Here is a 12,505-nt window from a genome sequence, read left to right as displayed (position 1 = left end):
AGTTTGCCTAGAAACCTGTCGGGCACCTTGCATATTTGTGATTTGAATAAATTATCGCCGCGTCCTGTTTTTAAATCTATAAATACACCCGATGGACAATGAATATGTAAATTGTCAATGACGTATATGCTTATATAATATTTATTTATTTTTCCCTGCAATATTTGTAAAATGATACACCGTGTTAAAGTAAGCTTATTCTATATGTATGTATATAAAGAAAGTTCGAAGTCATCGAGATTTTCTCAAGTGGCACGTTTCCATCGACCTAGTATCACAGCTGACAAATGGATCCAATCAGCCATATGTGGTATGCCGAGCCTCGGATGACCTTCCAAGAAGCTATGCTTATCAAATCATAATGCGGGAGTGCGACGTACGCGTTTGCCTTGTTCTAAAAGAGTCACATCATCGTTATGATATCTTTTATTTAACCATTTATTATTGGTTAATGTGTTACAATAATAAGGCACTAGAAACTATGTTTAGAATGGTAACTTAACCATCTCGAACTATTTTCGTACTTACTAGTGCGTATAGAATTTTACGAGAATATTACATATTTTTATCAAAGAAATAAGTCTGTTCATAGGCTAGACCGTCCAAGCCTGTGTAAACCGGTTGGTAGTTGTAAATTAATTTTTCCGACACGTGTGGGTATTCTTGCAAATTTTTACGTGCTGCACATAAAGTATTTCGTTAAATTGTTTTAATGTAAAAATATTAATTCTTGTATGTAATAAAAATGTCGAAATCTTTAAAAAACACTCATGTACCTTCGTTAATGAAAAAATTGGCAAAATATTGCGAAATTTGAATAGCGTTTTCCGAGTGAGGAATCCTTTTTCCAATGACCCACTCGTACAGATTCTTTTCTGGGTGAAATTGTAAGCCGTAAAAAGGATACTCAACGGATTCCAAGGAAGAAATGAACTTTACTCTACTGTTCTTGTCATGATTCAAAGACAACACTCCGAATTTATCTTTTATACCAGCATCTTCTAAATCCTGCAATTTTATGCTATGAACATTAAAGAATTGAAAACATGCTTTTATAAAGTAACATGGAACTTAAGAAATAAAATTGACCTGTTTCGTAACGCAATATTTGTGCGTATTTAAGGTTACACTTTTAGTGGCCAATATGTCTTTAATATGAGCCGGAGCGTTTCCGAACAATTTACTAAATTCATAATCTGAAACGTAACAAAAATTTTAACAGAAAAGATGAAAATTGTTTACAATTTTACCTCGCTCAAATTCAAGTTTCATCGCTATTCCTTCAGCATTACAACTACGTCTAGTTTTCCGACGATTTGCAGTGACATAAGCTAACACTTCGAATCCTAAACATATCGCGAAAATTGGAAAGTGAACACCCTCGTTGTTCTTTCGTTTTGCAATTCTGTACATGAAAACATACAAAATCAAATGAATTAATTTTCAAAATTTTTATCGAATAAATCAGTCAACTAAAGATATTTCTACACGATTACTTATAAATGTTGTATGCCGCATCAGCGTATCCGTTCGCATTATTGATGGATGCGCTTCCACCAGGCCATAGGACTCTGTTGAAAATATTGTAAAATAACTGTAATTCGATCAACATTATTTATATACTCTAAAATTTTCTTTAGTTTCAACTCACCCATTTATTTTACTCATAATATCTTCGTAATACGATCGATCTTTGCCAATCCTGTGTAAGATGTGTCATCGGATGTTGGTATATAATTTTAAAATTAATTTCTAAAAAGTTCTTAACAAAACCCACTTACCAAATGGGTACAACTCTTGCACCCGCTCCTTCGATAAATTTTACATACGATGCAGCTATATAACTACGATGCCCGGGATACAACATATTAACATATTCACTTACTTCTTGTGTGAGGACACCTTTTGAAAATAAGGTGAGCGAAAAATAACAATTGGTTAAAGATGTGATAAAAAAAAGTATATGTAATATATATACGCATGCAAATGCACATGATATATAAAGATAAATGAAATAAATAATCAATGAGAAATATCTTTTACTATCTTCGTAGACGCCTGTCGATTTGAAAATATCTAGATCTATGTATTACTCACCTATTATAGGCCTATTATTTACTCTTTGTTGCGTTGAAACTATTGAAAAACTCAACGCGAGTATTAACTGAATGATAAGTATGGATGTTACTGTCGACATTGTGAGACGTACGAATTTTCATGTGAACATCAGACACGCGGTTCTGATCAATAAATACTAATTTATGGAACTCGTCATCAAACACTTTATCATGCAACATGAGTTATCATTGAGGTCAGTGTGTGCAAATCTTTGATAATAAAAATCAAAGACCGCTTCATTCATGTATACAGGATGTTAAAAAAAAAAGCATTAGTAAGCATAGGTCCAAAGGTCAACCGTTTCTGAGAGAAAAAAAGATCTTTGTTTGCTAGTATCATGATTGACTTACTTGCTTCCATTGCATGCGATGTTTATGTCAGTGTTTATACATTGCGTTCTGAATGTTTCCATTCAAGTGCCGACCATTTCGTCAATTTCATTTTTTCAATTTCGTATAAAGAAATGAGCGGTGGACACGTGGAAAATCTTCTATAAATATCGAAAACCCAGTAATAAGTAAATCATGATACTAGCAAACAAAAATGTTTATATCTCAGAAACGGTTGACCTTTTGACCTATGTTTACTAAAGCTTTTTTACTCAGTACAGTGTACCCTATATACCATATAAATATTGAATGCTTTTTTTTTGAACACCCTGTATATTTTAGCAACGTTTATTTGCGGTATAAGGAATTAAGTGGTAAGGACTTGTCTGTTCTTAGTTTCTTTATTTAGAAGCTAGTTAAAATACTTTGACATATACAATATAGATGTAGTGATTCAGATAAATAAGTGCTGTTAAACATATGGGTGGCTGATCGAATCGTGAAACACATTTGATATGTGCGGTTCGAAGATAGTTATGCATAAATATTTAAAAATTTTTAATTTCGGGCGGGGGGCAATCGCTGGATCGATTAAAAAGATAACAATTGATACTGAAAAAACTCCGTCACACGCAAAATGACTTCTAAAAGCGAATAAGTTATCTACCTGGTATTATACTTGTATAACATCGTAATTTATAAATAACAACAGACACATGGCCGGCTGATTGTATTCAAAAGTTTTTTTTTTTTTTTTGTTCAACATTATGTCTATATAAAAATGTTCCGTACACGATGTGGTATGTAAAATTTGTCGTTAGCAGCTCAACGAAGGTCACTTATCGTAACATCACGAGTGAAATTTTTAATTTCTGTATTATGTCTTGAATACTAACAACGCGAACATGTTCGCTTACCTTTGGCATAAAAAAAAAACAAACATTTGTGACTTAATATGAGTAATAATTGCGATCAAATTAGGCCTTAAAAAAATTAATTTGATCTTACAACTTCGAAACAATTTTTATCTTTTTTTTTGTCTAAAATTATGTTTGCAATAATTTCGTTTTTTTCCTCCTAATATTAATAGTCTTAGCATATAATTTATATAGTTTCGTATTACGCGATTAAGAAGTTAAAGATTAAAGTGAATGGGCTATCTAATCTTTCTCGGAATTAATAGTGTCATTACGCATAAGCAAGTTCAATGTCGCAACAATAGTGTAATTCAGTGGCATAAGCAATACGGCAAGGTTTGATGTCTATTTTAATATCCAAACTCCACCGACATTCGTAACTCATAAGAAACACTTCTAAATCACGCTTACCTCTAATTATGCCACGTGATTATAGAGATTATAGGTTAGTTTAGTTAAATTACATATGTATTAATAATTTGTAATTCATGCTCAGGTTAGCCATGCACGCTACTGTAATCGATTCTGTATCAAACAATTTACAACTTGAGTATGGAACAAACAGCTCAAATGATCCGTGTAAATGTTCATCGCGGACCAAGACGAGTATCATTTACAAATTTGGATGCGAAGAAACGTAATATAGTAATCGCTATATTACATTTGATATTCTTCATTTCATCCAACAGTAACTACACACGTGTAAATATAATATACACCTATCTACAACAGAAATCTATTAAACTACATAGTGCCGCTATGCTCCCTGCATTTCTTGCACCCTCTTACACGAGGGCATCTCAATATTTTTAGCTTTGAAAAATAATTCTTGATCTCCAAAATTCCTTGCCTTCCACATCATTGTTTCCCCTAAACAGTACAACAATTCGTGTTTAAAGTCTAAATATATACAACATTTGAATACTAGAACAAATAAACAATAATGAAATACTTACTATAGCTTTTCTCTCTATAACAGGCATGTCTTAAATTATTCAGGTATTCTTCTTCCACAGAAATTTCCAGCCTCCGTAAGCTGCCTTGATATTCAGTGTGAAAGTTTTCTTTAACATAGTATGGTACCTTTAATCCTTGAGTTGTTCTCGGTACGGAATATTTTCTACAGAGGAAATAAAACGTAAGTATAATTACTATCACCAATTTGTTATAAGCATTTGAAATAAATTATTAACATACTTACGCGTTAGAATGCAAGCTGTATACAGGATCTGATATGAAAAAACTGCTCATCATAGTTAATAATATTAATAACAGGACAGGCAACATTTGAAGGAATGTGGTGTATCCATTTGCTTGCTAAAAATTATGATTTGATGTCATTCATATCACTGATAGTCGGTAAGAAGAATGTATAAATAAACATTTCGTTCTATTTTTATACCTGAGAATGTGCATGCTGAGCTTGTACATCTTGCTGTCTCATCCATCTTCCACCAGGACGTCTCATATAAAATTCCTGTTGCGGGAATCCACCGCCAAAGAATATATTAAACAATTCTTCTGCTGTAATATCAGCTGTAAAAAATTTATTATATTTAATAATATATTACAAATATTTGTAACAACTAGGTCTATTTTGACATTACTTTCAAACCCTCTTGTATAATTATAATGCGAATGATTTTGGCGACTATGAGCATTCTGCACTCTTTCTTCCTCAGACCCATACATGTCGTATTGTTTCCTCTTCTCTGCATCAGTGAGAATAGCAACAGCATTTCCGATAGCTATGTGCAAAGTATATTATGTACAGTGATATTCATTATGAAACTATATATATATCAAAATTATACTTTAACACAGTTCATTTACCTTTAAAGGCCTCAGCTGAACCTGGAGCTTTATTTTTATCAGGATGTAATTGAAGTGCTAGCTTTTTATATGCCTTTTTGATATCACTATCGGTTGCTTCTTTAGTTACACTCAAAATTTCATAATAATCTTTGCTCTTCTTAATTCTATAATTAAAGCAATTACGTTTATGTTAACAATTCCATTATAAAAGACAAAGGAATATGTTTTATTTATTTCAAATTATAAACAGTTGATATATCTGGAGATGACAAGCACAAGTAACTTTTTGTGATTAATCATAACAAATGGTATTACATGTACATTTATTTATATTGTGAATATTAACTTAATTTCATTAAAAAGTACATAATAGTATTGTAAATTTAAGAACTCCTCTGTCACAAGAACTATCGCATTGCAACACTATCAACACACTTATGACCATTGCGATGAAAAATTAAAGATGCTTTGACATAATAAATGTAGGATTTAAATAGGTATTGAAATATTTGAAAATAGAACATCTATAGCACACAAGGATATGGCACCTTAAAAGATACCTTGTCTGCTTTATCATATGCAGAATCAGCAGTAAACATATAGAAATTTATGTCACACATGTACCTTATAACATGCTCAAGTTGTTCCTTTGTATAATCAGCAGAAGCTTGAACTTGTGGAGTTTCTTTAGGTGCTGTTTGACGTTTTCTAACGGTAGGTTCAGACTCGGTCTTTTGATTTTGTTTTGAAAACATTGCCACTTTTGCTAATACATCTGTGAATATAAGTCAGTAACATCAAGGTATTTTTAATTTATCGAAACTACGCAATTTTCTTCCTTTTCTTTCTTCTAATTTCTTTTTGAATCAAGTTCAGAAATACACTTAAATACAATATAAATAAAATATAAATAAAAAAATAGTGTCCAAGTAAAAAAATTTCATTTTTGTGTAATTATATGAAGTATATTGTTACAAAAATTTCATAATAAACCTTAAAATGGTTTCTTAACAAATTAACGACAGTGTACCTTATCCTGAAGCTATATAATCGCATATACGACAGAAATGTCATATAATATGACAACCCCAAAGGATCGGTGATATAAAAGGTATACATAGACTGGAGGGTGGAAAGAATCGATTAATGTGTTACCTACAAAACACTGACGTGGATTTTCTATTAGCTTACCTTCAGCCTTCTTCGTTGGATAAAGTTTCTGTGCTTTACGTATAAATTTTTCGGCCTCATCGTACTTCTTTTCCCGAAGATATCGTTCAGCGAGTTCCATGCACCGCTCTGCCTCATCCTTATTGCTGTCCATGGTATTTTATCGAAAAATGAACTATGGTTTTTCTTAACGCAATGACAGAGCAGAATCGTAAATAAATTCGACAACTCCACTAATTCTCCGCCATAGCAATTTAATAAATTACGTCACGAACACGCTACGAAGTCATAGAATACTTTTACAAAGACGATACTCCAACATTTTTTAGGTCCCGATAGGAGGTAAACTGGCGCCACCAAAGGGAAGTAGGTGAATTACTAGATAGCTTTTCCCGTTTTTCAGGCACAATAATGAAAAAAAACACATAATGATTATGCATTTCGTAATCAGGGGAAGTAAATAGGTACCTTTGCGTTTCACGGACCAATAAAAAGAATGAACTAATTTAGGAACCCTCGATTACCGTCATCGATGAGAAAACGTCCAAGTTTGTCAATATTAATCATTATTTTTCATAAATGCTTAATTAATACGATTCTTTACTTATTAATACTATCATATACTGTTTTAATAAGTCAAATTTATCGTTTTTATGAATTTTCTTTATTCAGTGGCGCCATTTAGCAGCAATAGTGGTAACTATTTTTTCTACAAACTTGGGTGTTTTACCACCGATGGCGCCACTGGTGTCAAACTTCGAAGGTTCTGATCCAAGCTGATTTATTTTATATCGTGTACCTTTTCTTTTACATAACATCTTTGTTTTTTGCAATCTTAATTCTTTTAATTATTTCTTTATATTTAAGCCACAGGTTTTCGATACTTTTTTCTTGGTTCATGAAATGCTATGTAGGTACTTATGAATAATGTTCAATGATGATTGGTAAATAATAAGTATGAAATATTTAGAAGCGTCAATAAAATGTGTTTTATTAATATTTAGGATCTGTAAGTAGATGGCACAGGAGTAGTTACAATGCGTACTTTCATTTCTTAATAAAATATGAAATATGATAGTAAAACAATTACAGCAGTATCAAGTTTAAATCTCATATAAATTATGTTTAATCCTTATTCTATTGGTATGGTTTGTTGGCAGGTATTCATTAACTATAATTGCATTGGTTGGCAGAGTCGTAGGTATGTTAGCACCTTTGGAACGCATTAGACACGCTGAAAAAGAAAATTCAATATATTACATAACATTCAATGCGTTATAGATTAAATAAATATTAATGAGAATAAATATTTACTGGATGAGGTGGGCGTGGGGGAGGAACATATACTGGCCGGGAAGGTTCAGCCTCTGGGTCTGCTTCACGACGAAGACGCTACGAAAAGGAATGAAGTTAAAATTAAATATTTTGTTATTATTTATTAAAATAAATTTCATGTGTGTGTCATGTATGTATACTTACTGGGTGAGGTGGTCGTGGGGGAGGAACATATACGGGCCGGGAAGGTTCAGCCTCTGGGTCTGCCTCACGACGTAGACGCTACGAAAAGCAATAAAATTAATATTAACTATTTTGTTATTATTTCTTAAAACAAATTTCATGTATATATTAAGTATATACTTACTGGGTGAGGTGGGCGTGGGGGAGGAACATATACGGGTCGGGAAGGTTCAGCCTCTGGGTCTGCTTCACGACGAAGACGCTACGAAAAGGAATGAAGTTAAAATTAAATATTTTATTATTATTTATTAAAATAAATTTCATGTATGTGTCATGTATGTATACTTACTGGGTGAGGTGGTCGTGGGGGAGGAACATATACGGGCCGGGAAGGTTCAGCCTCTGGGTCTGCCTCACGACGTAGACGCTACGAAAAGTAATAAAGTTAATATTAAATATTTTGTTATTATTTATTAAAATAAATTTCATGTATGTATTATATATATACTCACTGGGTGAGGTGGGCGTGGGGGAGGAACATATACTGGCCGGGAAGGTTCAGCCTCTGGGTCTGCTTCCCGACGAACCTTCTAAGAAAGTAATTGAAGTTATTTAATGTAACGTGAATACTTAATATAATTTATAATAAATATTTACCGGTGGAGGTGGACGTGGAGGACCACCAGGATAATGTACTGGTACGTAAACAGCGGCAGGTTCCGGTTCAGCGTCACGCTAGGAGGGTAATTCACAATTTTAATCCTTCATATTTAATACCATTCTTTCAACGCAACATATTAATAATAAACATATACATACTGTTTCTCGAGGTAAAGTTAGTGGTTTCGGTGGCCCCGCGATGGATTGCCCAAAGGCCATCGTTGCAAGAACGACAGCCATAACTGACAAGACCGTAAACTTCTTCATGATCGATGTGTGTTTAGCGCGCTAAGATTAAATAATTATGCGTAATGTTTATAAATGTTACTTTCACAGATAAAATAATTGTTATACAGTGACTGTTATTGTCTCACCAGCGATTGCTATCCGGTAGATGTCGATGGTTCTGCAGTTAAGGAGAAACTGATGTCTGATACATTTGGTTGCCACGTATTTATACGATTTGTGGAACACGTTGTGCGCGGCAGTTCAAGGACTTTCGATACGTACCCGGGAATCACCGTCTACGCGGTACACATGTGCGATCAGAATGTTTTTCTAATGATTTTCCCCATCGCTTATTCTGAGCGACGCATACTTTTCGTTACATCTTTTCCGTTACTTTACTGTAACTTTCAACTGTAGATATTACGTTATATTAATTTTATTATACTATATTGATATACGCAATATTTTATAGAAAGCACGTTAAATTTAATTTCTGCTGGATTTCTACTATTCTGGGAGTATACAGATTTGCTTTTATTTAGAACAAAAACTAGACATTTCATGTATATTTTAATCTAGTATATTTTATTGTATAATATTACATATTATAAGCAAACAGTAAATATACTATAATCTTTATTAATTAACAGAGAGCATAAAAGGGAAGGAGATAGGTACAAGTATAAATTGTACATAGTTTACAGACGAAACAAGATTGAGAAACACTGATTTATCGAGAGTCACTGCAAGAACAAATCTTATTTAAGGTGAAAGTTCTTCTGTCCAGCGGGAAGTACCGCGAAACGAAAACAACAAAAGATAACCACGCGTTTTCCGTTAACGGATTCCCCGACACTGTTTAAAGAACGTGTCAGTTGATTCACACATACAAGTAATTCGTTATTATTCTTATCCATACAATTATTTGTACTTTGATCCGTTCATACGTTCCAGACTTCTCAATTATGAACTTATAGAATCCCTTTTTCAGGTAAAGAGAACACCATAGTAATCGTCAAACATAGTTTATAAAAAACGAAATGATACTGTTCCATTTTCTATTTTTAATAAATAAAAAAAAAATATGTTTCCGCCCGGGATCGAACCGGGGACCTTCCGCGTGTTAGGCGGATGTGATAACCACTACACCACGGAAACGAATGGTATAATGTTTTTTAAATACATTAATAAAGAACCATAAAATTAATATTTTGTAATAAATTACTGTACTAAATACACGTAACGAAAACGTCAAAGAATGTTGCAACCAAAGTGTACTTCGTTTGTTAAAAGGTTTCTGTTGCAAAGAATTTTCATTAGTACGATATTTGCGGCAGAGATAGTTCTGATAGAATGTCATTCATTGTACGATATTCTTTGAGTTATTAATTTTAGTTTTCAATAGAATACATGGTACAAAAAAATAAAATCGCGCAGTCACACGTCACTAGCAACATTTTTTATTTTATACAAATTAATGTAATTATAAAGTAACACAACTTAGGGTGTTTAATGGAACTTATTGAGGAACGGTTTGCGCGTTATTTTCAAGAGCTCGCTTCTCTTCTGACAACAACGTGACCTTCTCTTCGTACTTCTCTCGAAGATCTCGGAAGAGACAAAGCTGGGTTTCGTATTCCTTCTTCAGATCCGCATTCAATTTCACCGCGGCGTCCATTTTATTTATCATCGTGGTGTATCGATCCCGTTCTTCGGTGATTCGAACTTCCATGTCGTCGACTTCGGCCTATATTATCGATGGGTTAGTAAATTGTAATCTAAACGTCGTTCTAGAGGAATCAGACTAAGGTTTGGAGATATTAATTTAGTTGCTTGTAAAGACTGACAAATGAACCAGAAATAAGTAGACAAATAAACTGTGTTTCCAAGATTTCTAGCTCAGTTTACCTGTAGATGCTTGACTTCCATGTTACGAATTTGTAACAGACTCCTGGTAAGAGACTCTACTTCCTTCAGAGAAGCCACTTGGCTGTTCAACGCGCTGATTTGCTTTTCCTGAGTGGTGACGGTGCGGATGCGATCCTCTAATTGCAACGAGGTCTGTATCAGTTTACCCTTCAGTTGGTCCACCATGCGACGAAGAAGGACTTCGTTGCCCTCGCCTTTCATCAGGGCGTCGTACGACGTCTGTAACGCTGCCAGCTTCTTCTCGGTGCATTGCAGTTTCTTTTGGTATGAATCTCGTTCCTCGATCCTTTTCTACGGACGAAATGGAAATCGTTAAACTTGTTGAATATATCGTCATCAGACCTGGTCATTATTTGAATAAAACGCAAGGTGCTCTTCAAAAAGGGATGACTTTAATGTGAAATGCAGTGAAGCAATAGAGCAGGTTTCCAAAACCTCGTATTTAATAAAAATAATTTCTTCCCAGGTCTGACTACGGTTACTCGACCCACCTTATCCTTAATTCTTACCTGGACTTCCTGTTTCAGTTTCGATATCATAAGTTCATTGTCGCTTACTTTTTTATCATCGTCCACGAGCGATTTTTCTATCGATATCGATGTTCCATCAATCTCTTTATTATTATCAGCGATTTCGTCGTGCTTTAGGACCAAGCAAGTATCTCCCGCGCCTATGGACGGCGGTTGCTGAATTTCAGGAACTTGTAGCTGTAAAAAATGTGGCTGTTAAGTTGTTTCGAATGGGATCTCCAAATACATAAACTGAGATTCGAAAACAGAGACAAGAATAATCAACCAAATATTAGATTTCATGGCTGTATGTGTTGCGAAAATGTTACAGTATATATTTTGTAAGAGTTATTCTCAACATGAATCACGATCAGTTGCTTTTCTTCCAATTGTAGATCGACATATCGGTCTGACATTATCTGGTAGTTGTTGAAATTACCGATTGTTCGTTTGATTTGCTCTCAGAAATCGTACCAACGTTGTCTACTATTCCCTTTGTCGATTCGACTACAGTTTCACTTTCAGTTGCAGTCACCTCCTTCAGAGGTGCATCTACGACTTGATTTTCCGAGTTATGCGCAACAACACATTCCGTGGCTGGTGCAGGTGCATTTTGATTCTCGGTTGCGGGGACAGCTGCATTTTCGGTATCGGGCGAAGGTGCGTTTCCCGCATTATCCGCTTGATTAGGGTTCGTTGCTTCAGGTACACACGATTCTCGATCAGCTTCCAATTTAAGCGCCTCCGTGTCTGACATTTTCATCTGCGAGAAATGTCACTGTTATGCGAGACACGCGTACTAAAACAGACGAAAATCGAATTTGTTTCTTAGGTATTTTCACTGCTAAACGGAGTAATATTTCTGAACAAAAAACACGTTTCGCTGTTTGAACACTCTTACAAACGACAGTAAATTTGAGAAAATCAGTGATCGACGATTTTTTCGAAACTTAATAGTACCTCGATTTGCACGACCCACAATAAGCACAAAACCAAGTATTAAATTTAAAATTACCGAATGGTTAGAGGAAGCAATTGAATCGCTCCTCGGAACACGATGCTTCCTTTGTACACGAAATTTGCTTTCACGCAAAACGACTGGATATCCAGGACTAACCAAAAGTCTGATGTATTTTTGGACGTTCTACGGCTCATTCTATTTTAAACTATCGTAGATGTGCGCCAGTCGAACGGCCAACAAACTGAAAATCGTAACGCATTTGAAGCGAGTGTTTAATAAAGTTAATTTTTGTTAACCATTCGCTCGGGCGTTAAAAATATTGTCGATACATTTGCTATGCAATAGAACATAATCGTATCGAGTCGTACATGTACTATAATTTTACTTAAAATTATCATATAACGCGGGTTG

The 12,505-nt window shown here is 34.3% G+C and overlaps 4 protein-coding genes and 1 non-coding gene across 7 annotated transcripts in view; all 5 read right to left on the bottom strand.

Annotated features, from left to right (window-relative positions):
- Positions 1-125: 125 nt before the first annotated feature.
- LOC128884896 (gamma-glutamyl hydrolase A-like) lies at positions 126-2,255 on the bottom strand. The gene is made up of 9 exons (XM_054138564.1): positions 2,098-2,255; positions 1,782-1,902; positions 1,652-1,702; positions 1,497-1,571; positions 1,251-1,405; positions 1,090-1,196; positions 777-1,008; positions 529-680; positions 126-394 (listed from the first exon to the last, which is right to left on the bottom strand). Exons 1-8 carry the CDS (start codon positions 2,195-2,197, stop codon positions 556-558), a joined length of 966 nt encoding a protein of 321 aa, XP_053994539.1. The 5' UTR covers positions 2,198-2,255; the 3' UTR covers positions 126-394; positions 529-555.
- A 574-nt stretch (positions 2,256-2,829) lies between these two features.
- Positions 2,830-6,614, bottom strand: LOC128884895 (dnaJ homolog subfamily B member 12). Its single transcript, XM_054138562.1, has 8 exons — positions 6,371-6,614; positions 5,804-5,954; positions 5,198-5,343; positions 4,972-5,112; positions 4,767-4,900; positions 4,566-4,681; positions 4,321-4,484; positions 2,830-4,234 (listed from the first exon to the last, which is right to left on the bottom strand). Exons 1-8 carry the CDS (start codon positions 6,501-6,503, stop codon positions 4,122-4,124), a joined length of 1,098 nt encoding a protein of 365 aa, XP_053994537.1. The 5' UTR covers positions 6,504-6,614; the 3' UTR covers positions 2,830-4,121.
- A 700-nt stretch (positions 6,615-7,314) lies between these two features.
- The window catches only part of LOC128872607 (homeotic protein Sex combs reduced), a 253,243-nt gene continuing 248,052 nt past the window's right edge, over positions 7,315-12,505 (bottom strand). Inside the window, exons 3-7 of one of the 3 annotated variants that reach the window (XM_054115472.1) lie at positions 8,157-8,234; positions 7,992-8,069; positions 7,829-7,906; positions 7,664-7,741; positions 7,315-7,583 (exon numbers count right to left, since the gene is read on the bottom strand). In XM_054115472.1, the coding sequence (XP_053971447.1) occupies positions 7,575-7,583; positions 7,664-7,741; positions 7,829-7,906; positions 7,992-8,069; positions 8,157-8,234 (321 nt within the window). In that variant the 3' untranslated portion in view covers positions 7,315-7,574. The remainder of the gene's footprint in view (positions 7,584-7,663; positions 7,742-7,828; positions 7,907-7,991; positions 8,070-8,156; positions 8,235-12,505) is intronic. The other 2 variants (XM_054115474.1, XM_054115473.1) reach the window with 2 other exon arrangements.
- On the bottom strand, positions 9,781-9,853 carry Trnav-aac (transfer RNA valine (anticodon AAC)). The gene has a single exon. It is a non-coding gene; the product is annotated as a tRNA-Val (tRNA).
- Positions 10,140-12,293, bottom strand: LOC128872608 (uncharacterized). Its single transcript, XM_054115475.1, has 5 exons — positions 12,149-12,293; positions 11,573-11,932; positions 11,134-11,331; positions 10,604-10,915; positions 10,140-10,442 (listed from the first exon to the last, which is right to left on the bottom strand). The coding sequence occupies exons 2-5, from the start codon at positions 11,894-11,896 to the stop codon at positions 10,215-10,217; spliced, it is 1,062 nt and encodes a 353-aa protein (XP_053971450.1). The 5' UTR covers positions 11,897-11,932; positions 12,149-12,293; the 3' UTR covers positions 10,140-10,214.

This window comes from Hylaeus volcanicus, chromosome 2, assembly GCF_026283585.1.
Source record: "Hylaeus volcanicus isolate JK05 chromosome 2, UHH_iyHylVolc1.0_haploid, whole genome shotgun sequence".
Taxonomy (NCBI): Eukaryota; Metazoa; Arthropoda; class Insecta; order Hymenoptera; family Colletidae; genus Hylaeus; species Hylaeus volcanicus.
This window is presented reverse-complemented; position numbering and strand designations above follow the sequence as displayed.

Bases quoted from the DNA above. Each gene is read 5' to 3' on its own strand.
- LOC128872608 (XM_054115475.1), bottom strand. From the start codon at position 11,896: ATGAAAATGTCAGACACGGAGGCGCTTAAATTGGAAGCTGATCGAGAA. The intron at 11,332-11,572 runs GTAATTTCAACA...CATTTTTTACAG, and splicing joins GCAAATCAAACGAACAATCG to CTACAAGTTCCTGAAATTCA. The intron at 10,916-11,133 runs GTAAGAATTAAG...TTTCGTCCGTAG, and splicing joins AACTGAAACAGGAAGTCCAG to AAAAGGATCGAGGAACGAGA.
- LOC128884895 (XM_054138562.1), bottom strand. From the start codon at position 6,503: ATGGACAGCAATAAGGATGAGGCAGAGCGGTGCATGGAACTCGCTGAA. The intron at 5,344-5,803 runs GTACATGTGTGA...CTTTAATTATAG, and splicing joins CAACTTGAGCATGTTATAAG to AATTAAGAAGAGCAAAGATT. The intron at 4,682-4,766 runs GTATAAAAATAG...CATAATTTTTAG, and splicing joins CTCAGCATGCACATTCTCAG to CAAGCAAATGGATACACCAC.
- LOC128884896 (XM_054138564.1), bottom strand. From the start codon at position 2,197: ATGTCGACAGTAACATCCATACTTATCATTCAGTTAATACTCGCGTTG. The intron at 1,703-1,781 runs GTAAGTGGGTTT...CATCTTACACAG, and splicing joins GCAAGAGTTGTACCCATTTG to GATTGGCAAAGATCGATCGT. The intron at 1,197-1,250 runs GTAAAATTGTAA...GTTACGTTTCAG, and splicing joins GAAACTTGAATTTGAGCGAG to ATTATGAATTTAGTAAATTG.